This window comes from Clinocottus analis, unplaced genomic scaffold, assembly GCF_023055335.1.
Source record: "Clinocottus analis isolate CAN_PGR_092001 unplaced genomic scaffold, fCliAna1.0.p SCAF_3, whole genome shotgun sequence".
Taxonomy (NCBI): Eukaryota; Metazoa; Chordata; class Actinopteri; order Perciformes; family Cottidae; genus Clinocottus; species Clinocottus analis.
The window spans coordinates 21,335,858-21,361,512 of NW_027176042.1; the positions used below are offsets into that span (position 1 = coordinate 21,335,858).

General features: G+C 41.6%; 2 protein-coding genes across 9 annotated transcripts in view; both read left to right on the forward strand.

The window, feature by feature from the left end:
- Positions 1–452: 452 nt before the first annotated feature.
- cpne1 (copine I) lies at positions 453–21,294 on the forward strand. 5 transcript variants are annotated; one of them, XM_068594661.1, is made up of 16 exons: positions 453–552; positions 13,670–13,798; positions 13,917–14,096; positions 15,583–15,657; positions 15,761–15,832; positions 16,328–16,411; positions 16,661–16,750; positions 16,865–16,960; positions 17,046–17,132; positions 17,960–18,019; positions 18,189–18,322; positions 18,920–18,974; positions 19,169–19,223; positions 19,750–19,883; positions 19,966–20,202; positions 20,781–21,294. In XM_068594661.1, exons 2-16 carry the CDS (start codon positions 13,670–13,672, stop codon positions 20,904–20,906), a joined length of 1,614 nt encoding a protein of 537 aa, XP_068450762.1. In that variant the 5' UTR covers positions 453–552; the 3' UTR covers positions 20,907–21,294. The 5 variants fall into 5 exon arrangements, with proteins under 5 accessions (XP_068450762.1, XP_068450760.1, XP_068450761.1 ...); XM_068594663.1 differs by lacking the exon at positions 453–552 and adding an exon at positions 11,907–12,003; XM_068594664.1 differs by lacking the exon at positions 453–552 and adding an exon at positions 12,024–12,045.
- A 2,052-nt stretch (positions 21,295–23,346) lies between these two features.
- Positions 23,347–25,655, forward strand: part of fer1l4 (fer-1 like family member 4) — a 25,476-nt gene continuing 23,167 nt past the window's right edge. For 2 of the 4 annotated variants that reach the window (XR_011078596.1, XM_068594656.1), the window contains exons 1-3: positions 23,347–23,425; positions 23,931–24,166; positions 25,572–25,627. Coding sequence is in view for 2 of the 4 variants with exons in the window: in XM_068594656.1 (XP_068450757.1) it covers positions 24,088–24,166; positions 25,572–25,627 (135 nt within the window). In the remaining 2 variants the exon portion in view is untranslated. Of the gene's footprint in view, positions 23,426–23,901; positions 24,167–25,571 lie in introns of those variants that run through there. The other 2 variants (XM_068594657.1, XM_068594658.1) reach the window with 2 other exon arrangements.

Here is a 25,655-nt window from a genome sequence, read left to right on the forward strand (position 1 = left end):
TTTACATTTCATGAGGTCAAACATGTACATAAGTATCCTTTCACCGTAAATTAAATATAATAAGAATGTGTGTGTCTTCAAGCTGTCAAATGGACAACAATTAGACATTCAAAATAGTGCACACATTTTTATAAATCTAGCAATAAGCTAATAAATATAAAAAACACTAATTTCAAAGTTAATGAACTGTAATATATATATATATATATATATATATATATATATATATATATATATATATATATATATATATATATATATATATACACTTTATTAATCCGGCTGAAGCAGCCTTTATAAATATAAGTAAAGCAATATTAAACATAACAAATACACAATATATTTTGAAAAGCATTAAACCCCTTCCGCCTACAGGGGGCGCTGTCGCGCTGACGACAGTGAAACGCTGGCCTTATTCTCGCGTTATCACGTCTGTTATCGCGATGTTTGCGCCGACATTTCGTGCAGCAGAGGCCACCAACACGGAGAGAGGAGCAGAAAAAAGCCCTGTTCATGAGTTAAACCTCAGTGTGTTTGTTGACAAATTTCTCGGTAAGAATCCAGCAGCGGCTGCTCGCTCAGTGACACACTCGCACGGGGAGCCGAGCGCGAGGGGAGCCGCTAAAATGCGCGCATCCCGCTCGCTGCTCCGCTCCGACACACGCACACAAAGCAAGGCTCAGAACCAGCTAGGCGGCTAACGAAGCATTAGCTTAGCTAAACTAGTTACGTCTAGTATTTCAGTTAGTCAGCTGTAACTGTTATAACGAGTGTTCATGGCGTTTATTTATTATACTGACTGCGTGCGCAATATATATATATATATATATATATATATATATATATATATATAGCGCACGCTTGGAGCATTTTATTTTTTAAAGTGTCGGTTTTTCACCACAGACTGGCTTTCGCTGCAGTTCACAGGCCACGCCCCCTGGCGATGACAAACGGAGCAGGCTCGAGATGACTGATGGTTGTCGTAGAAACGTCACGGTTTCCGTTTGTGTCGCAAATTTTGCGACACTTACTAGCTGACCACAGAACCAATACACATGGCTATTGCTTGGAAAAATAGGGAATCGAAGTGTTGAATTTGAGGTATAATGCAGTTGTGAGACGTTTTATTTTCAGATGAAATGACAATGCCGATATGAAACTCTCTTGTAACGTCTTTTGGGTCAGGCCCTGGTTAAAGCTACAAGCTAAAATTCAATAAATATCGGTAAAGGCTTTAAATGACCTGTATCAGTCGGGATATTGGTTCCTCACAATGCTCTGTGTGTTAAGGGGTTTGTTGCATATTCAGACGTAATACAGTTTCTTCCTGTGTGTCAGTTTCTGTTTTTGTCCCTGTGCAGGTCAGTGGAATACTGATAACAGATGGATGGATTTGTTCTGCAGTTCACATGCTGTAGTTAAAGGTTTAATAAAGATGCAGCGGAGGAGGCTGTATGCTCCAGTTTTTTTTATCAAGACAGATTCTTTCTCGTTATCCTGTCTGTTGAGAGTTGAGCTGGCGTGTGGAGATTCCCTCATCCTTGTTCTGAAGTCCATGGATGTCGTTCCACTCTTCTCGTCCAATCGCATTGTTTTTGCTGTGTTTGGAGGTTGACGACAACAATGTGGACAGTGATGTATTCCAGCTTGTAATCAAGGCAGTGTTTTGCTCTTTAATCCTGAATTTGCTGTATTGAATATTCTGGTTTTCTGGCTGTTTTGAAGGCGGGTTATTTTCTGCATCCTCCTGTTTCTCGGCTTATTTCAGTGCAAACTTCAGTTGAACCTTTTCACATCTTTCTGGTACTCTGATTGCTTCTGACATGATTAGCTGTGGCCGTTTCCTCTTCTGCTGTGTTTAATCCTCTTTCTGCTGTTGATATTTCTCTCAGACTGTATGCAGGTTGACAGACAGAAGTTACATCAGAAGTGAACGTCCAGGTCGGAAATTCATAAAAAGTCAATGTTTGAAGAAGCATTCGGAGAACTGAAATTGGTGAGAATTATCTGTGCTGATGTTTAACGATAAAATCATTGGTGTTTGGCATCATGTGTGGTGGGCTGCAAGTAGCGGCCTCACACCCAATACTGCCTGAAATGTCAGAATTCAGTGAGATTGCCATTTAGGACCGTGACGCATCACAGCCCTGGATCAGGGTTAGTTGGAGAACAGAGTCTGAAGATGTGTCTGAAGACTCAGAGCGTTGCTCCATTTGCTGTTTCTCCGTTGGACAAGATGGTTTATCAGTGTTGCTCTGCACCTTACTTCTGTTTGCTTTCTCTTCTGATCAGCTGCTGTCTTTGGTGCTGTGCTGTCAATCAGTTGCTGATGTTGCTCTGGATTACATAATGCTAATGTCGCTCTGGTGGATATAATTCTAATGTTGAGCTGGTTTACATGTACCCGACATTGCTTTGGTTAAAAATGTTGAGAATGCTCTCATTGCTCTGGTTGGTAAGTTACTGCTGTTGCTCATGTTTTTTTGTCAATGTATAACAGATTTGCAGGTTGACATGTTGCTTGTGTGATGTTTTACAACCAGTTGCTGAAGTTCTGCTGGCTGATTTGGTGCTGTTTTGAGGATTCAAGAAGCCGAAAGATCAGTACTGAATCAGAATCACCTGTTGTGCTGGTTACCTGGGCTGTTGTGTTTGAAGGGTGTTGCTGGTTTTGTTGGGGCAGTTCAGCATGTCCAGTCTTAAGCTTACTATTAGTTCTGCGGATCAATTGAGTTTGATATTCGGGGTTCACTGCCAGGCTTTAGTCATGATGGATTTTGGGTTTGGACATGTGTGTCTTTGGTAGGAAAGCTGCTACACTGATTTCTGAATAGTTGTTGCTGGTAGTTTTGTCTTTTGTGGCTGTTGAGATTCTTGAGTGTGGTCGTTTCAATGGGTGTCGTGTTGAACGTAAAGACAACTTTTAGGACTAAGGCTGAAATCCTAAGCCACGCAATACTTTGTCAATATGAACTGAATGAGTCGGTTATTCATGCTGATTTAAAAAACGCTTCCTGAATGCTAAAAACGCCAAAACTTCTCGTAGATTCAGTAAAAAGTTGAATTCTAACAACTGTTTTGACAGGAATGTTTTTTTTTTTTTATCTGACTTTTTCACCAGGTTTCAGCATCCTGCAGAAATCCTGTCTATTAAACAGTGAAACTATACACACATCCTAGTTGCATTGGTGAGTTGCAAGTTGCATGAGATTCGTGAAGGTTAACTCTTGTACTGCATTTGTACTGTGTTTGTACTGCATGGTAGACAACAGTAAGGGTTACTTAAGAGCCAAAGAGACACATATTAAATAAGTTGCATCCTTTTTGTGTCAGACTGGCACTGAACTGGTTTGCTAAAACAGAAAGGGTACATGTAACATCCTTTCAGTATGCCGTGTGTCTATTTGTAAGGAATCTTTCCCAAAAGGTTTTGCAAGCACATTCGCTAGCTGTCGTCTGTAAACTGTAGCCGGTCATAGTGCGGTAAGCCAGGTTAATAAAGCTCAATTGGCAAATATTGACTGTATATTATTAAATTAAAGTCTGGTGTATCTGTACACTCCAAACATTAAACTACAACAGCATTGCCTGAATGTTTCAATTGGCAGAACGAACAAAAAACAACGTTCAGGCAGTTCTTTGTTATTTAATTGTATTGATAATTGCCAGTATGAGTGCCTTAACTGTACAGTAAGAGGCCAATAAGCCACTTTTTAAATGTTTTTGAAAATAATAAAATTTTCTGCCTGTTTTTGTTTCCCATGTTATACCAAAAACACATTCAACCACAAAAAACAAGGTACATTTAACTATAATATGGTAGATATATGTTAGAGTTAAGAGATATTGGGAATACCTGGCTTTATATAGGCTCACCTGCTCCTAACCTCTTTTCTGCTACCAAAGGCTGTACAGAATAGTTTGAAGCTTTTGAGGTTCAAACTATTGTTAATAACGTAAAAGCAAAATAACATTGCCTGCAATATTCCACCAGCTTCCACCTTCTAGCTCCACGTCTTTTCCAAACACTCATTGAGACACACAGAGTGCTCAGTCTTACTCTACTCAAAGGCAAAATGTATTTATGAAAAAAATGTGATGTAATCATTTCCAAAATTTGCAAATATTTAGCTCACAAAGTATTCTGCTTCAAGTCCAAATTTGTCGCCATTTAGCCTTTCAAAAATATAATTCTCACTGCGGTCAAAAATGTAACTTTTTCACACGCACCTGTATTAACTGTGTGGTCGTAAATTATATTTACATAACCGCAATAAGAGTTTTTTTTAAGGGCGATGTCATACAGCATCCAAGTTTCAAAAGTTAAACAAAGATATTTGCTACAGGCCTGGTATTTACAATTACATACGGCATTGCTTGCGGTATGTTTTGTTGTAACTTGTTTTTTTTAATGCACAACTGAAATGCGGTGAAGCATTGAGAGACTTAATATCGTGCAAAATGTATGACAGGTGTTGCATAAGTGAATATTGTTTTGTTATCTTGGACACACGAGGACCCTCATCGTGGTCAGCCACTATTGAGTTATTGAACAATAATCTTGTCATAAAGCCCAAGCTGAATGTATGTTTATGTATTCATTATTTCGTTGTATTTTTCTCACCAAACTTGAACAAATTAATGAACAGTGGAGATATGTTAATGCTTAAGATTGCTTCTGTTGGGGGTTAACTAGTCTTACTTGCAGCATAATCTCCTAATCAATCAATTGTACTGCAGCTGGATGGAGACAGTTTCAGCTCGGTTTCTCTTGCTAGTTTCCTGCTTATTGTTCACCCTCAAAACCCTTCGAAATACCACTGGTTTCCAAATGTCAGGACCCAAAAATGTGTCAACTGAAAAGTTATCAGTGTTGGCTAAGCATTTAGTGGCCTTAGAAGTCAGATCTGAGTTACCTGGGAAACATCTGGAAACCACTGGTCTCCCTTTCTTTGCTCTTCATCTGACGTTAGTGTTGCTTTCTCCCCAGGTTGTAGGGCTGTTGTTTAGCAGTCAGTATGGCGGTAGTCATCAGGCTGCAGGGTCTGCCCATAGTGGCCGGCACCATGGACATCAGACACTTCTTCTCTGGCCTCACCATCCCTGACGGGGGAGTGCACATCGTGGGGGGTGAGCATGGCGAAGCTTTCATTGTCTTCGCCACTGATGAAGACGCTCGGCTGGGGATGATGCGTACGGGCGGGTCCATCAAGGGCTCCAAAGTGTCGCTGTTGCTTAGCAGCAAGACAGAGATGCAGAACATGATTGAACTCAGCCGCCGCAGGTTCGAGGCCGGGGCGGGCGCGGTGGAGACACCCACTCCTGCAGCAGGAAATGTTAATCGACAAGCAGGCAATGCCCCCATACCCACAGTGCAGCAAGGGGGAGGCGGGAGAAGCAGTGGCCATGGAAACCAAGGTTTTGTTAATGCCCCAGTCTCGGCGAGCTCATCTCAGGAGCAGAGCCACAAAGCAGTAGTCAATGTGGTGCCCAGCTTCCCTAACAGTTATAGCTCCAACCCCTCAATCACCGCAGCTCTTGCATCACTCAATGCCGGCCCCCCACCCATCCCTCCACTTCCCAGCATGCCTTCCATGCCCCCAATGCCCACGTTGCCTTCCATTCCAGTTCCTCCTCCAGTGTCCTCCCTTCCCCCCTTACCTACAGTCTCGCCCATGTCCCAAGGACATCCAGTGCTTCCGATGTCCCATCTCTCCCACATGTCCTCCATGCCTCCCTTCAACCCCTCCCTACCTCCTCCAGGAGGAATGGGTTCAGGCCTCCCTCTTGGAAACCCCAACCCCATGCTGTTCAACCCTCTCTCCCCTCTTGCCTCTCTGGGCCTCCAGGCTCACATGAAGGCCGCAGCCGCCGCTGCTGCTGCTGCAGCAGCCGGAGCTGGAGTGGCCCATCCGGATGAGTTGTTTATCCTCCTGCAGAACCTCCCTTTCTCCTGCTCAGAAATGGAGGTCAGGGAGTTTTTTCGGGGTCTAGGGGTGGAAGGGGCTCGCCTGTTGAGGGACGGGCAGGGTCGGCCAACCGGCAGGGCTATGGTCAAGTTCTTCTCGCCACAGGACAGCTTTGAAGCCGTGAAGAGGGGAGGTGGCATGATGGGCCAAAGGTTCATTGAGATCACCCCGGGCTCTGAGCGGCAGTGGGCGAGCCTCAATGACGTCATGATAAGCCATGTTCCTCACAATAGCGGTAAAACAAACAACAGCAACGAGCCACAGGACCAGCATCATCGCCGCGCTACTGCCATGACAGGAGGCCGGGACCAGCGAGCGAGGTCACGATCTCCACACCGGCAGGAATTCTGTGTCTACCTGAAGGGCCTGCCCTACGAGGCCGACAAGAAACAGATAAAGGAGTTCTTTACTAATCTGTCCATCATGGAGGACAGCGTCTACATTGCATATGGGCCCAATGGACGAGCCACAGGAGAGGGCTTCCTTGAGTTCAGAGCAGAACAGGACTACAAGACTGCTCTGGGTGCTCACATGCAGTATATGGGCACCCGGTTCATCCAGGTCCACCCAATCAGCCGCAAGGGAATGCTTGAAAAAATAGACAGCATTCGCAAACGTGAAGCATCACAGGGTGATGGTAAGAACCCAGATGGCTTGAAAGTTCCTAGGAACTGTGCCCACATCACCAACATCCCTTACAATGTCTCTAAGAAGGATGTCCGTGCCTTTCTGGAAGGTGTGGGGCTTTATGAGGACACCCTTAAGGTGCTGACAGATGTTCATGGCAACGGTTTAGGGCAAGCTATCTTTCAGCTGAGGACAGAGGAAGATGCCCGCAAGGGTGAAAGACTTCACCGCCAAAAACTCAATGGCCGTGATGCCTTTGTCCACCTGGTGACCTTTGACCAGATGAAGGAAATTGAGAGGAATCCTCCTCCACAGAACAAGAGAGGCCAACGTAACCAGAATCAGCAGAACTTAAATCAGAACCAACATCAGCAATCCCAGTCCAGTCCTCAGCAACCTCAGATCAACCCATTTGCGGGGATTAGTGGAGAGGAATTTAACTTTCTCCGAAACACCATGGGGAACCTCAATAATGCCCCCTTTGTGACTCCATTCTCCGCCCCAGGGAATGGGCTCGCAGGCCCTCCTCCTCTCCCTCCTCTGGCAGGAGGCCTGGGTGACGTGAATCTGGGCGTTGCTCCCCAACTAGTTGCCGGTCTTCCTGGGGCTCCTATCATGGAGCCACCGGGTTTTCGACCCGGAGCAGCAGGAGGTGCTCCGTTCAGCCAGGATGGGCTGAGAGGGTTGGTGCCCTTTGACAATGCGAACAGAAAAGGAGGCGGAGGACAGACCAGAGGGGGAGGGGCTAACAACAACCAAGGCCGTCCAGGGGGAGGGGCTACTGTCGGTCAGCAGGTGTTCACGCCAGGATCCGAAGGACTTCGTAACCAGCCAGCCCCTGGAGGATCCAACAATCCCAATAGTCAACGCGGTGCTCCTGGCCCGACCATTGTAAAGCTTCAGAACATGCCGTTCACAGTCACTGTGGACGAGATCATGGACTTCTTCTACGGCTACCAGGTGCTGCCAGGCTCCGTCTGCCTGCAGTTCAGTGAGAAAGGCCTGCCGACAGGCGAGGCCATGGTGGCATTCCAAAACCACGAGGAGGCCGCTGCCGCTGTTTTGGACCTCAATGACCGACCTATTGGAGCACGCAAAGTCAAGATAAGCCTGGGTTAAAGCCCAGACAATGCAACGCGTTACACCGACCTGGATCAACCATCCAGGTAAAAGAAAGCCAACATAAATCATGCAGGATTATGGAGTCAAACTCAACTACAGCTCAGTTTAGACTTGGCCCTGCCGGTGATCGTCAATCACTGAAGCTTCTCTCCATGTATGTAGATAAGGACAGGTAAGCGCCCTCCTGGCCCCACCCATGAATTGCCCAGTGGGAAGACTCTGATCCAGACTTTGCTCTTTTCTGCAGCTCGACCATTGACTCTTGTAGCACAAACGATGCTAATGTCGATATGATTTTGGTCCTTTCTTACCTTGTTCCCAATGCAGTCATGTCCAGAGTCGACACACTGAACATATTCACCTGTTGTTTTACGGTAACATGATCATAATGAGGTTGACAGACGTTGTTGCTGTTGGTTCTGACTGTAAACACTCTTTTTTTCTATGGTAATATCTTAACATGTTTCTTGCTGTCGTAAAATGGTGATGAAAAGCCACAGTATGTTGCTATGATAGAATGTTTATGCTCTGTTGATGTGGTCAAATTTGTCGCAATGTTAATATCTTCACATGCTCTGTTGCTATGTTAAAGTCTTCACATGCGCTTTTGCTATGGTAAACCATGCTTTAGATGAAAAGCTTTACTCCCACAGTGTGTGGTTCCCTCTCTTCCTATGATAGAAACCTCAAACACTCTCTTGCTATGATAAACACTTCACATGCTCTCTTGCTATGATAAAATCTTCACATGCTTTGTTGCTATCGTAAAATTATGATTAAAAGCTATGTTGCTCTGGTTAAATGTGGACATGACCCGTTGCTCTGGTACAAAAGTATACCAACATCAATTCGGTTGGTTCGGTGAAATGTTGACACAATTCTTCTGACTTGCGACTGTGCTCTGTTGTTATACAGAGGATGTGGGACAGATTGCTGACATGTTTTGTAAATAAGTACTTTTGGCCGCTGAATCTTGTTCCTCTGTCCCGTTCTCTGATGTTGCTGTGTTTGATCAATGCCACCTTCTCACCCTCCCTTTCTGCAAGCACACGCTCAACAGGTGTTTAGACTGTGGAGCGCTGAGATGAAGTCTTTAGAGATTATTTTTAGTTTGGTAGCTTTTTGTTGTATGTATGTTTTGGATGTTTCCACCTCAAAGCAATTTTTTTGTTTCTATTGTCAGTGTGAACAAAGTTGTATGATCGTTTAACATACATGTGGAGTCTCCTCTTTGCTTTGGCTAATAAAAGGACGTTCCTGATACTCACCTGCGATCAGCTCTTTCTGACTGTCTGCTCTTCACTGTCCGATGGAAACTTATCTGATTAACGGATTCATTGGAGTCAATCACATTTCTTTATGTTGTAAAACTTAAATGGAAGCCTGCGTTGGTTTTGTTTGGAATACAGATGACCCCATCGACAGCCTCAATGCTATAAGGTACATAAAACTACTCAACATTCAGCATGATACAGCTGAGAGCTGCTGGGTTGCTAATTTGTGTTTTTTTTCTTTAGATCCCTTGCGTTAATGATAGTTTTGTATTTCTGAGAGCGCCAAACTTAAATCTTTTTCAGAATCCTTTGCCCCCACTTGTGTTGTAGTTACATTGCAGAAATGTGAATCAAAGGCCTTAATGTGAAAAGTATTGTGAAATAATGCAAGTGATGTAAAACTATCTTGCTGTGACCTTCAGGGGGTTCTGTTATGATCAAATTAATCCTCTAATTTCCTCAAAGTGCCCACATATTAAAGGGAAACTATTGCTAAACTATTTGATATGTCAACATTTGATGGCCTAAATTGTATTAGCCAACGCAGCGACTCTTAGCTTTTCTGATGTGCTTCATACTGCAGATTTAGAGTAAAGCCTCAGTTTTTCAAGTTCAGTCCACACATGCAGTCTCTTATGCATTTTGTAGCACTGAACCTAAGAAGCAGGAAGCATCAGTGGAAGTAGTTTGCGTCTTACAGGTAGTGGTTAACCTCAAAATAATAACAATGTTCAACTGCTTGTGCATGCAGTCTTGCTGAGTGTGTGTGTTTGAGTGAGAAAAAGGCTTTAATAAAGTACACTGAAATCCTGTGTAGACAAATGGTTGTTGGTAAAACCCATGTGTTGTGGACCTGGTGTGCAGAGATTATGCAGTGGAATAAAAATAAAAATCCTGACGATTTGGCTTGTGGATGGAGGACGTAAGTCTGAACATTGTCTGCGTGTGTGGGTTTGGTATGATGTACTGACACTGAGATATAAAGCATTCAATTGCCCCGCCCCCCCCCCCTCTCTGACTGTTCAATAGACAAACGGGACTTGCAGGTGAGTAACAGAAGCATAGATGCTCCATTTGAAAAACAAAGAATTACTTTATACACTATTGTCATAGATGAATAGATTTTTTTACTGTCCTTTGCATGAAAATGCATTTTCACTGTCTAAAACTTTAGATTCATATTGAATGACAAGAGGATGAATTGTATATGATTAATATAATTTATTAGATGATGTTAAGTGCTAGGAGGGGCCCTCTAGGTGTTAGATTGTTTGGAGGTAGTGTTTTGATAGTAAATAGTGGCCTGTAAACTAAACTTTAGATAGCCTGTAAATGGTTGCATGCTGATGATAACAATTATAATGGACGGTGGCCTGTAGGTGGTGCCCTGTAGAGGGGAGATAGTGACCTGCAGATCGTAGTGTTTAGCTGAAACATGGTGACCTGAAGAGGCTAGGTGGTGGACTGCAGATGGTAGATGTTGGCCTGTACATGGTAGGTGGTGACCTGTAGGGGGTACGTGGTGTTTAGTTGAAAAATGGTGGCCTATAAGGGGTAGTTTGATAAATACTGACTCAAAGTGTGCAGGCATTGTCACCGCAGTGTATTGTTCAGGCTTTTGGAAGAATATTTCCAGAGCGCCTCGATATGCAGTCAGAAACGTCTGGTGTGCCACCCGAATATTACGGTAGGGGAAACACTGGGGTATGTGGTGGACTGGTCTAATCTTTGAATAATAGATGGCCTGTATAGGATAGATGGTGGACTATAGGATTGTAGATGGACTATAGATGTGAGCATATGATAGGGGTGACCTTGTGGGTAGTATATGGTGATCTGTAGATTGTAGAGGGGGAGGCATCAAAGGTTTGACCGTTGATTTTAAAGCATTCGTGAAAAATAATAGACCTTTTGAAACTGTTCTCCTTACCATAGTTTTCATGGAGGTCCTGATTTAAGCACTTCCTCAGTCCAGACCTGTAGTTTGGTTAATGAACTAAATTCTAATTCCAGTATCACAAACGGCATCTTGTGTGTCAGCTTGTTTTCAGCTCTTCATTTAAGCTGTGCGATGTTATGAGCGTTTTTTTTTTTTTTTCCAAGGAGGTGACTCATGTGAAACATATGATAATATGTGGATATGATTTAATGGAACATTATGGTTCTGTTCATGGTGCCCGTTCTGTGTCTCAGGACTGTTTGTTGTGTCTTGGTCTTTTCTGTTCTGTTTCTCATCAGTGACGTGACGCTCTGCTGCCTTTTCTGACTCCATGATGGTTCTACTGCAAAGGATCAATAAAGTGAAACTGTATTGTTCTCTGTGGTGAGGTTGGATCAGGCTGTTTTACTGCTCCATTATACTTTTGAAACGTTTCTTTCTTGTGTCTGACCATCTCTGTACAGTTTATCAGAAACTCAGTGCTTCAGCAACAGTACTTCCAGCTTTAGTATCTGCCCTTCAACATAAAAGCACATCAATGTCTCGTTTAACCAGTCCTGAAATTGGTGTTGAATTTCATTGCTGACCTTGAAAACAGTGGTTTGACAAAAACAAAAAACAAATGTTGACTAAGAGGCCACTTTATAACATTTTCAGGAGATTGCAAATGCATGTCATAGTGTTCATCCGAAGATGTTGTCATTGCCATATATTACCACGTGTTATCATGTTGAGCAAACTCCTATGAAAATGTATTAACCTGTGTTGTCTGTCAAAAGGAGCAAAGTCAATCCTGCTGGATGTGAAGATTTTAAATTTGTTGTATCGCCTTTATTTTGAAGGAGTTTGGTCGGAAGTAACTCTTGTTGTGCTGATGCTAGCGAGTAACAGGCTGAACCCAGAGGGCGTGACTGACACTCACGTTATCCAATCAGGACGCGGCTTTGTTGCCGCCTGGCCAATCAGAGCGCGGCATGTCTGTGTGCCGCTCCCTTCTCGCTTAACCCGCTGAACGGAAACAAGCGACCCTTTTCTGCCGCAGTTACAGCGATAAATACAAACTCCAGCTAAGGTGACTAATTTGTAAAAAGTCTCACAGAGTGTTCAGGTAACGGTGCGTGTTCTCTCAGATGTGTTTACTTTTGACTGTAAAGGCCTCGTTTCTTGTTTCGGACTGAGTGAGTAACGTTAGTTTGTCCGCCGCCCTGGTGTCTGTTTCTGTGGTCTGGAGAAGATATAGTTAATATAGCGGCTCTAATGAGGTGATTTACAAAGTTTATATTGACACACAGCCGTGTGTGTGTAAGAGAGGGAGTTAGAACAACATGTACTGGTTTAACTGGCTTTCTGTTTTACGGGTTTTACAGCCTTTAGATAATCTCCACCTCCGTTCAGTCTCATACTCGTGTTGCATTCAGGTGCCGCTCGCTCGGTTCGTGTTGCCTTCAGATGCTGCTCGCTCGGTTCATTGAGTTAATTTGACTGCTTCGACGTTTAATGTTGTCCATTAAATAAATAGTCAGGGTTTCTTGTAGGACCTTAGCAGAATTTTGTGTTAATATACATCATTAAAACTGTGTGTTCAGGTTTACTGAAGTATTTGAGTCATTTCCTTGGGTGAAAGTAACAACAAGGAAGTAACATTGCCTTTATTAAAAATTAACAAAACCAGGTTATTTGAATAGTCATATCAAGTAACACTAAGTTTGTAATGCATTGGGATTTCTTTTCCCTTCAGTATAAACACATTGGGAACAAAATGCACCTACAAATTGTCAAAATAAATTGTCATTCATCAATTTTAGATATATTTGTTTAATCTTTAACCATGCATCCTACTTTGTAAATGGATCACATTTTCTGGAAGTAAAAATCTTGATCTGATGAGTAACTATAACTGCTATCTCATGGTAGTGGAGGAAAAAGTAAAACATTTCCCTGTGAAATGTAGTGGATGTATAAAATACTAATACAATACAACTATAGAACAAGCATCTCAAAGCTTTACTTGATCTCAATATTTTCCATCACTTCGGGCTGGATATTCAACTTGTTTCTCAGTGAGTGAGCGTGTGTTTATTATCATAACTCCAGTGTATTACTGCCGTTGGAGGATGGAAATGTATCTTTGCATGTGGCAAAGATACGTTTGTTGAGTTACAGTCATACCTCAATAAAGTGTCACAGAGAGCTTGTGAAGCACCATAAAGTGAGATACATTTCATGTGAAAGAACAACAGTAAGTAGTTACAGTGGGAGAAACATGTCGGCAGAATTTTTAGCTAAATGACTTGAATTGTTTTAGTGCGGATTAAAGTTGGAAGAATCATGAACTCTTTGTATTCAGTGTTGAGACTGGAGTGAAGGGCTGTAGTTGTAGTTCTTGTTTCATATATGTGTTTTCTATTGGTAGAGTAAGGCTGCATAATGATTATTGTCATTGTCACACAATCTACCTTTTTCTTCTCTTGATTTGTTGATTCATCGTTTGCTCTACAAGATACAATGACCAGTTGCCTGCAGTCCAAATCTACGTCTTCCCACTGCTCATTTTGTCTTACAAAAACCCCAAAGATGTTCAATTTACCGTTGCATAACTCAAAGAAATGCTCTCAAATGGAACGAGGAACTGTTGCAAATACTGTTGATGATGTGATTTATGCTCGACGATTCATCAAATGTCAAAAATAGTCGCTGAGTCCTGATCCGACGGTCTCTCTCTCTCTGTCTCCCCTCAGATGGCGGACTGTGTCACAAAAGTGGAGCTGAGCGTCTCCTGCGCCGACCTGCTGGATAAAGATGTCGGTTCAAAGTCGGATCCTTTGTGTGTATTGCTGCAGAGCTCCGGAAAGGACAGCTGGACCGAGGTAACCTACAGGTTGCATGAGCCTTTTTGAATCACTTGTTTTATTTTGTTGTTAAATTTACAAATCCAACAAACCGCCCCCTTTCTCTCTCTTTCTCTGTTCGTCTGTCTCCCGTCAGCTGGCTCGTACGGAGCGCTTGAATAACTCCTCCAGTCCGTCCTTCAGTCAGCGTCTCCGGCTGGATTACCACTTTGAGTCGGTGCAGAACCTGAAGCTGGGCGTCTATGACATCGACAACTCCAGCTCCGACCTCGGCGACGACGACTACCTGGGAGGGGTGGAGCTAACACTGGGACAGGTACACGCCCGACACTCTTACACCTGACTGTCGTGTTTTTTTATGAAGAAATGCGGGGTGTGCTGACACATGCCTCTTGGCAAACTCTCTGTGCGATAAACACACACCAGTCTGCAGTTTGCAGAGATGGAAAAGAGAAAAAGAAAAGCTCACGTTTCAGGTGTGGAGGAGAAACACACATTCTTTTAAACATCATTAAATGACTTGGATATCCACGACTTTAGCCAGAGGATGTACGCCATGGGGCATTGTATGTTACTCTGAGTATTCACGGCTGCATGTAAACACCAATATAAGTGGAATATAAATGTATATTAGCGATGTGTTCAGCTTCAGGATTGTAGTCACCAGAATATTACGTGCATGTAAATGTAGCCGCTGTTAGTTTTTGTGTGGATGGCGGCTCTTCGATCCACCCAGAAATATTATAACTTTCCAGTGATACATTTTTAGTTTTTCAGAAATAAGTCAATATGTAAGACATATTTGCGCAGTGAAACTGAATAATTCCTGAAACAAGCAGATTTTTCTTTTGTAAACAAGTGAAACCTTCTCCGCCCATCAGTAAGATAATTCATTTGTTTTAATACAAAATGTTTAAGGACTCATGAAGAGATTAGATCTTTCTGTAGAGGTCGCAGCTAACAATTTGTTTCATTATTGACTAATCTGCTGGTTATTTTCTCAACTGATGAACTAAACTTCTATAAAATATCAGAAAACATTAATACTATTAGTTCTATAACCAAGAAGTCCAGAATCCCAAAATATTGAGTTTGTAGTGTATGAACCAGAAAAGAAACAATTACATCAAGCGACAAAACTATTCATCGATTGTCAAAACAATAACCTATCCATTTTTAAATTAATGGATGTAATTGTTTTAGCTCTTCATTATCTAGGAGTTTGTGTTGCAGTGTTTCTTGTGTCCAGTAGCGTGTCAGCGCCCTCTGGAGGTCACATGGACTCATGACCTCTGTTTCTCTGTTTGCAGATGTTATTAAAAAAAATATATATTTATTTATTTTAATTGTAAAATAAATAATATTTTTTTATTTGTATTTTATATTTGTATTTTATTTGTATTATATATATTTTTAATTTTAATTTATTTTAATTTTAATTTTTTTTAAATTTATTTTTAAAATGTATTCATTTTATTTTATTTGCGGCTGTTATAAAAAAAAATTAAAGTCTTCATGTCGCACAGGTTGTTTGTGTCACAGTAGCAGATGAAAAAAGAGACAAACATAATGCTGCCGGTCGAGGCAATAAGATGTAATTTCAGTATATTACATTTTATTATTCACTCAATATTGTTTATTAGTGTAACTAAAGAGGCAGAATAATTTCTTGAGCTTCACAGCGCCCTGTGCTGGACAAACAGTGTGATCCAGCACTGCCTCTGTATAAATAAAGTGCATGTCATTCAGAGCTATGCAGTCGCTGCTGATTGAAAGACAAATCTCCTCTGTGTGAATTTCAGATAGTTTCCAGTAAAACTTTGACCAGACCTCTGCAGTTGAAGAAAGGCAAACCTGCCGGAAAAGGAAGCATCACTGTATGTACCGTAACTTTTATATATATATATTATCTTTACCAGAGAATCCTGATCAAAACAATATTCATATTATTGTGACTAAGTGACGTGTGTGTGTTTGTAGATCACAGCAGAGGAGATAAAGGACAACAGAGCCATTCAGCTGGAGTTTGAGGCTAAAAATCTGGACAAGAAGGTAATGCTGCTCCTCATTAACTCCATTTTTATGCACCATCCTTCTGCTTGTCTTGCTCTTCATCTACCTCATCTTCATCTGTTGAACCCATTTTCGTAAATCCATCGCAAACTGTGTATGTAAAGGCCTTCCTTTACATACATTAGCTTAATCTGCATTAAGAATGTCTTAAGAAGAAAGTGATCTGTAAATCAGTTGCTAGGAAGCTTCTGTAGCGCCCTCCAATCAAAAGCAACGTTAACAAGAAGTCGCTTCATCCTGAACTTCATTTTAACTTCCAGTTATGAGGCAAAACATATGTATTAAACATGTTTATATACATCTGTATACATGTTTATGTTAGAGCTCTGTCATTTGGTTCAGTCAACAGTGTCTCCTGCAGTTGCAACAACCTTAGAATTAGGAAATGCGCACTAAAACCAGATTGTAATCCTGTTCACTTAAATTACTTGACGCCCTGAAACAACAGCACGTTGTCTTTTTTTCTCTGTCCAGGATACGTTCGGAAAGTCTGATCCGTTCCTTGAGTTTTTTAAGAAGGGAGACGATGGAAAGTGGCAGCTGGTCCACAGAACGGAGGTACACACACACGTACACACACACAAACACACACAGTCATTTGTCCAAACTACTCAGAGCTATTGTTGCTAATTTAATCATGAATATTTCATGTTTTTTGAGAAATAGTTTAGATTTGAAACTACGTTGACAAAATGTCCTCACAAGGTCTATAACTAATTCAATTAAAGAACAGAGGTACACACACACACACACACACACAGGGGATGATGATCACATGGTGATGAAGATGATGGTGTTTGTCTGTAGGTGGTGAAGAACAATCTGAGTCCCACCTGGAAGAAGTTCTCCGTTCCCCTGCAGACGTTCTGCTGCAGCGACCTCGACAGACCGCTGAAGGTTCAACCAATCACAAGCCACCTCTTAATTCAAATGAACCAATCACAATGCACCTCCAGTCTTAACAGCAAATATCTTCATCAGTTTACATGAAATCTCCTCCTCCCTCTGCAGGTGGATTGCTCTGACTATGACAGTGACGGGACTCACGACCTGATCGGCTCTTTCACCACTAAAGTGTCCGAGCTGCAGAAAGCTGGAAGTTCAGCGGTGAGTTCACTGACTATAAATAAAACATATTTAACGTCTTTCTGACCGGAGGTCAACTAAAACTGTCCGGCGTGTTGTCCTCCAGCTGTCCTTTGACTGCATCCACCCCGAGAAACAGAAGAAGAAGAAGAGCTACAAGAACTCTGGAGTCGTCTCGTTGAAGAGCTGCAAGGTAGAGACCACATTACCCAAAGCTCTCTGCTTTGTAAACCCTAAAGCTGATTTATCCTTCAATCAATCTGCATCACCTGTAACCTGAACAGAGCCGTCTGATTGGCTCAATGAGGCGCGTACAGGAAGTTTATATGCATTGAGTTTTACTTCCTCCATTCACCAGAGCACTAATGTACCGTCTTGGATGTCTTTTTAATATTTTAACGAATAGATGGCTGCGTGTAGAGACCACATTAAGGAAGAGAAACGGAGAAACAGGAAGTAGTTTTTTAGAAAGAGACCACGGTTACATTTATCCACTTATGTGTCTTGGGGAAGAAATACTCTTACATGTGCAAGTCCTGCAATAAATACACTTTTACTAATGGAAATGTACAACGGTATGAGCACCAACATGTATTTAAAGTAGTAAAAGTGGCCATTTCAGAATGATATATTTAAGATATTACTGGATTATAATTACTGAGGTGGTAATGTGTTAATCACTTAAGTCTTGCAGCTTGTGAATGTGAAGCTAATTTAAATTAGTTTAAATATTGCTGGGTTTGCTTTGGCTAGAATAATACATCATTATATATCTGTTGATTTACAGTTTGTATTATTTATCTAAATCTGTAAATGAGCTAAAGCCGTCAGTTAAACGGACATGTCTCTGAAATGTAGCACAATAATTCCACTAGTACTGTACTTACAGTTTTGCAGTACTTAAGTACAGTACTTGTGGAATTATTGTACTTACTTACATTTCACCACTCGGATGTTGTTGTTGAGATGTTGTTTTTTCTCTGAGTTACGAGTCATTTTATCATTATTGTGTGTTTGCAGCTGTTGACCCAGCACTCCTTCCTGGACTACGTGATGGGCGGCTGCCAGATCAACTTCACCGTACGTTTTTTCAACCCACCGATCACATTCGCAAGTTTGCGATTGACATGATTGATCTCTGGATGCTTGATAACCTCTTAATTGATCTTGTTTTAAAACACACTTCACAAAAGGTTTGATTAAATTAACGTGTATTTGAATAATTGACGGATGAATTCACGTTTTGTAGGTGGCGATCGACTTCACCGGCTCTAATGGAGACCCTCGCTCGCCCAACTCTCTCCACTACATGAGTCCAGACGGGTTGAACCAGTACCTGTCTGCTCTGTGGTCTGTGGGTCACGTGGTGCAGGACTACGACACGTTAGTACCCGCAACCTACACCTGGAAAAATACACCTTCAAAAGTATACACAGAAACCCCTGAACTATGAATAGACGAGGCCCTATATCCTACATCCTAAACCACACACCTGAACTGTATTCCACACCCTAAGCCCTGCACCCTAGACCCTATATCCTATATCCTAAACCACACACCTGAACTGTATTACTGCGCCCTAAACCCTATATCCTACATCCTGAACACCATACCTGAACTGTATTCCTGCACCCTAAATCCTACGTCATACATCCTACATCCTAAACGCCTCACACCCTTAATGATAAACCCTTACAATATTCGCTTAAATCTTTTCTACACCCCCTAACTCTACTTCTAACATCCTAAAATGTGCATCTTACATTCTAACCCCCAGGTTCTACACCCTAAATACTAAACCCTGACAGCCTACACAATAACCTTACACAACCTCTGACCAACCTGAAACCTGAACCATACACTCTACACCCCTCACTCTACACCCTCAGCCCTAAACCCCACACCCTGAGCCAGAAGCTATCTGTCCTCGTTCAGTGTTTTCATTCATGTGATTGTAACTTTGGTTGTTTCCTGTTTCAGGGATAAACTCTTCCCAGCGTTCGGTTTTGGGGCCAAACTGCCTCCAGACTATCAGGTCAGCCTCCCGACAAACCAATCACAACGCAGCACGCTTGAGCTACGCTCATTCGTCATTTTTAACCAGAATAATTTCCTATTTTTGTTTGGTTGAATTGAATTAGTCTTTTTAAAATGTGAAAGTTGAAACGACGACATCAGAGCAGCTGGTTGATTGTTTATTGAGCCATTGTGTTGTTGATCTTGTTGCAGGCTGCAAACCACGAGTTCGCCCTCAACTTCAACCCCACTAACCCATACTGCAAAGGTACACACACACACACACACACACACACACACACACACACACACACACTGTATTCTGAATCCTAATTCGAGTAAAAGTTGAAGTTAAAGTACTCTTTCTGAAGAAAAAGGTATCTGAGACTAAGATATTATTATACATGACACTAGTACACTGAGGTATTAATGTGTAACTCGCATTTTATTATTGTTGCCGGTCCAGTCGGAGCTAGTTTTTTCTAGTTTTTATTTGCGTATAAAATGATTAGTAATATTTTCGCTGAAAGGTTTCCCAGCCTGAGGGTCATAAGGCGGGACATAGTGAGATGGTTAACGGAGGAAACAATTATACAAATACAAAACAAATATGTATTTATTCATTTGAACTTTTCTCTATATTTTCTTTTTATTGTGAAAGTACAATTTTTAGAGCCTGTTTTCTCCGTTTCCACGTTAGCCTGCTTTGTTTTTAGCTACTCGGCACGTATGAAATATTTCCATTTCTTCTAAGCTTGTGTGTGTCTTTCCGTGTGTGTCTGTGTGTGTCACAGGTATTGAGGGGATCATCGAGGCCTACAGGATGGTGATGCCTCAGCTGAGACTCTCTGGACCCACAAACTTCTCTCCCCTCATCACTCACGTCTCCTCCATCGCCGCCCAAGCCGCGCAGAGCAACACCGCTTCTGTGAGGACTCACACTTACAAAAACAACCACACACGTATACCAACGCACACACACTCACCCGTGTCTGTATCTCTCCCCGCAGCAATACTTCGTCCTCCTCATCCTCACCGACGGGGAGATCACCGACTTCGATCAGACCCGGGACGCCATCGTTCGGGCGTCGCGGCTGCCGCTGTCGGTCATCATCGTGGGGGTCGGGCCGGCGGACTTTAAGGCCATGGAGCTTCTGGACGGAGACGACGGCGTGCTGAGGTCGACGGTGGGGGAGGCCGTCGCCAGGGACATCGTCCAGTTCGTCCCGTACAGGCAGTTCAAAGACGTGAGTGTGTGTGTGTGTAATCTGTGAGTGTGTCTGAGAGACACACAATGATCCCTTTCCTAAATGTAATGAGTTCTTTTGGCCCAAACTACTGAGCTAGTAGTTTTTCTATAATCCTGCAGACAAACCAAACCAAAAACTTAATAAAAAAATAACAATCTGAAAGAAAAGAAATCAAGAATGAGATGAAATAGACAGAAGATAATAATTATGAACACTATGAACATACAGTATGTCATATAAGTATTAAAATGTTACTGTGCAATTTTTTATTTGTATTTTTTTTTTTTTTAACATATGTCAGAGTCTAAAGAGTCTTAAAGAGTGCACACACTGAAGCTTCCTTTGAGCTATAAATACACTTTTTAATACATTTTTGTTAAAATTAAAGAACTGGATTTTTTAGCTTTACCATTTATATTTGAAGTGCTTAAAGACACGACAACATGAGGAATAATTGTTTCACTGTACAATGTTTTTAAGACTGTTTTAACGGACCTGTCCTTTGATGGCTTACATTATTTTACTCTCTCTCTCTCTCCCTCTCTCTCCCTCTCTCCATCCCTCTCTCCCTCCAGGCTCCACAGGCGTCTCTGGCTCAGTCCGTCCTCGCTGAGGTTCCCAACCAGCTGGTCTCTTACTTCAAGATGAGAGGCCTCGAACCACCGAAGGCAGCAGCAGCTCCAGCTGCACCCAAGTCCTAAACCTGCACCCACAAAGCCAAAGCAGCACCCCTTGCACTCCCTAGACCCACCCTTAAAGCTGAAGGCCCCACCCTCATCTTCATTCCAGGATCAGACCACTCGCCACGTCGACCGCCCTTCAGGGGACCAACCTGATGTGTCGCTAGAAATCTCAGCCAATCAGAATGCGGCATTTTAGCTGTCAGCCAATCAGAATGCCACGGGCAACCCTCCCCAGATTATTTTTTTTTAATCTTTGTTTTTTTATATTTCTCTTTAACGAGTGGGATGATAATAATGTAGGGTAGATGATTTTTAATCGATTCCTTCTGCTGCTTCCAGACTAACTATGCACATCACATGTTAATTGCTAACATGTGTTTATTAATCACAGAGAAACACACACACACACACACAAAGAAAAGGTGTTGGCCATTTTCTGGCTCCATATTTTGCCATATTCACAGAAAAGGTTGATGACCTCCTGAGAGCTGATCTTTGTATGTGTGGAGACAACTTGGGGTTTTGCCCATTTACTTCCATGCATCCATACCCTCTAGTGGACATTAGAGGAACTGCAGCTGCAGGTGAACCAACGTAAGCACTTCCACAATGTCATGTCAACACCATGCGTGTGTGTGTGGATCTGATTTGCTTTATTGATCAGGTATTGCTACTTCGCACTTTTCTCTTGCACCAAATGCTGGAATATTGTATCACGAATTATGTACTCTTTTATCATAGCTTTAATACTGTTGCCTTAACATAAAACTTTAGAGTTGCCTTAACATAAAACTTTATTACGGCCTTATCTAATATTTAGCGTTGCCTGTATGACTTTCGCACTCGATGTTTCCGGACCGTTCCGTCAGGACTCTCAGTGGTTTATTGATGCCGCCATCTTGGCTCTTAGCGCAGAACTCATCTCCACCGTCGAGCCGCGTTCAAGAAACCTGCGTGTCCTAAAACATGTCTGACCCCACTTGATCACCTATCAGTATTACACACAGGTAATCGGCAATTATTCGACTAAAATCAGAAATCAACCACTGAGAGTCTGTCTGAACATCTGCTCTTATTTCTTTTCTAAAGACTGTCTTCTGAATGCTGGAATGACCTGAACACACACACAAGCTTATTGTCAAAATGGGTCAAATCTCATGTTTACTGCAGCAGAGCCAGAGTTTTTTTAACGTCGCTTATTAAAGAGTTATTGCCAACACTTCTTCTGCACTTCTCAATCACTTAGAGTTCACTTTAAATCACATTCTTGGTATATTTTTAGCGCTGAGTTTAGTTTGAACTTCAGCGAAGAGGTTTGTTCTTCACTTTTGGGAACAAAATAACAAGTGAAAGCTCTTGGAGAAAAGCTAGCAGGTGAGTGAAGATTATTTTGTCGAACACATCAGTGGTGTAATTTTAGTTGAAGCGGTGTTTTATGTCAGTTTGTCTTCGCTCTGCTTCTGCGGTGCCATTTGGGTCACAAGATAACAATAGAAACCGTCACCTGGTGTTGAAGAGGAAACAAGTTTAAATTGTCTTCTGCCTCCTCGGCTTAAATTGCTCAAGTTTTGAACAGGTTTTGATATTTTGTCCAAACATTAAACACAACGTACTTGAAGGCGCCCCAAAAAAAAAAGCCAACTGAATGGACCATTACTTTGGATTGTTTTGTTTGTTTTGAAGCCAAACTGCATCACTTTCTATAGATTTAAGTTTGTCCTTGTCGGGCTGCCATGATTTTGTTTTTTGTCTTTTGTTGCCAAGAACTTGTTTTATGTCTGTTTTATAGTTGAAGGGAAAAGATGTATTCACAAATATTGTTTACAAGTGTTCAAATGGGAGAAACTTTTATCAAATTATCAAAAAAAATCATAGAAATCTGATCTGAGTTCAGCTGTATTGTCACTGCAGCCACACATGGTCACACGTTTCTAAAAGCTTCCTTCAATCACCAAGAGAAGATGCTTCCTCAGCTGGTCTTCATAAAGAACTACTCCTCCCATAATGCTTTGCTCCACAGCGCCGCCTTGCTTACTGTGTGATGGAGCAGCTTTTATCTTCTTTACTCTGTTAAAAGTTTGTTAAAGTGATCCACAGCATCAGGTGACCACAAACTGCTCACTTATCCAACTAACTGCTATCAAAATACCAGCATAACTAAACCAGTATAACCAGTAACATTGTGTCTGTATGAATGAACCTGTTGAATATGACAATAAAAACAACTTTGGGAAAGAAAACTAAAATGTTTTACTGTGATTACTAAATATTGTATTTTTTACTCCAATATATTTATCGAAAAACCTTCGTTACTTTTTAGATTTCACCAGAAAAATATCAAATTTTATTGTACAGATAGTTTCACTTGACTATTTCAGGGGCACATTGTAAAAAAAAATCTCTATGAACACTATCAGTGGTTCATAGCTAACGATGCTAACAGTACAAACTACAACGGAGCTAACGGAGGCTGGATGCTACGGTTCTACGTTAGCTAACGGGCGCTAAGAGCACCTGCAACATCGGTCTCTGCTCCGGTAGACGTCACTCTGCTGTACAGTCACGTAGATAACACAATGTGTGAGTGTTGATGTTCAGAATATTAAATACAGCTGTTTTAAATGCCGAAAGTGTCGTTTTAATGTAGCTCCACCTCAAGTGGCTAGCTAGCTAGTTATCCGCAAAATGCTACTTAGTTGTTTGTTAAAAGTTTGTTTTACTTTCCTTTCTGGTTAACTTCTTTTCTTCCAGCTTGGTTGTTTTTTCCCAAACAGAGAAACAAACACTAGACTTCATGAAGGAAAGAGAAACTTTAACTCAGCACTTTGATTTTTAAACTTTTACTTATTATTTTACTGTGTGTGTGTGTGTGTGTGTGTGTGTGTGTGTGTGTGTTTTATAAGGAGCAAACTAGTTGAGCAACTCTTATTTGCTTTCTCAAACATTACTAAGGACCTGCCCTAACACACACACACACACACACACACACACACACACACACACACACACACACACACTCACACACACACTTCCCTCCCTCAGATCAGACTGTTGGACAGAAAACACACACGGCAGTTAGTTTCCAACTGTTGAAGACAGAAGAGAGCTGATTAAAGACACGATGTAGAGACGTGAACAGGTAGACCAGTGAACAGGTGAACAGGTGTACAGGATCGTACAGACAGTCATCAGGATCATCATGTCCATCAGCGTGAATCTGAAGAAGATCTCCAACCTGCCGGGACGATACGACAGAAAGATCGAGCTCTGCTTCAGAGGTCAGTGACGAACACTCATCCGTCTGTTCACGAACACAGAATACTTCTATTTCCTCTACGGCCTAAAGTATGCGGACTACCTCACTTTTAGTGTACTTTTGGTCTCTGGTTCCTTTTCATGGTTTGTTTTTGACAGCTTCAAAAGTAACTGCAGTTACTGCTTTAGTACCATTTAATTATACTTTATACTTATACTCCTGAGACATTTCATAGGCAAATATTGTACTTTTTTATTACCGTACGTTACTTGATGAGGTAATATTAAAGAAAGCGCTTTATTCTCAAGCTACTCAGTACAAGATATGAGTACTTCCTCCAGATACTTTGAAGGTAGAAATACCACACTGTACACCTTCAATTTAAGAAAAACTCTTGTTTTAAAAAATAACTATAAGCCCATTCATTAGTATTAAGTAAGTACTTATTTTGTAGAATGTTTCATCTACAATTTGTATAATATATAAATTAGGGTATTTTTGTTTATTGATACATAAATGGGTGAGTACTGAATAAGTTCACTGTTGTCGCTCAATGTGTGACTAATTTAAGAAAGACATTTTATATTGATACACATATTTTCGAATATAATCCAGATATTCCAGGGTAGATTTTGTCCGCCTTTACATCCACTGGTAGAATTTTACGAGGAGATCTTTTATTGTCCAGTTTATTGCCCGACTATCGTTTGAAGATGGACTTCAAAAACTTGTTGGAGCTCAGACACACTGGCTTCACGGGACTCTAACGGGCTCTTGTCTTTAATTTACACATAATGAACAATCAAGGAAGCTCTAAACGTGCAGTATTAGTAATAATCACGCGACGGTGGGGAAAATGAAAAGAAACGCACCGTCATGTACGTTTTCTGCCTGGTAACATTTTTAAGAAAGCAAAGTATCTCAAGATCATTAACGGATATTAATATTTCTTTAGGTTTCGTAGACACAAAACAAGACACACAACAACACATGTTGTTAAGCAAACAAGCTTCAGTATCTTCATAAATGAACATAAACATCATATATTAATATCATATATAAGTGTTACAGTTCCTCTCTACGCAGTACGCCCGTCTTTCATTAATCATCGAGTGCAACGAGAACAATACGAATCCTTTTAGATTCACATAATCTTCATGTCGTGTATTGTGTGTTTAACAGTTTCTATAATACAATTGACATTGAAGCTGTATTTACTTGAATACTGCACTTACATACAATTATATTATACTTATACGTTACTGGTTACTTTGCAGATTCAGATTGTGAGTGCAAAACATACATCAGCTTATAATTGAAGATGATTATTAGAGGTTGAGCTTTTACTTGAGTACGTTTTGACATTTTTACCAGTATTTCTTCTGCCGCTGCCTCGATGGTGAGTTACCCGTGTGTCTGTCCTCCAGGTTTCACCCACAAAACCAAAGTCCTGCAGTGTGAGAACTTGGCCATCATCAACGAGGTCAGTAAACCAACGGCACGCTCTCAGC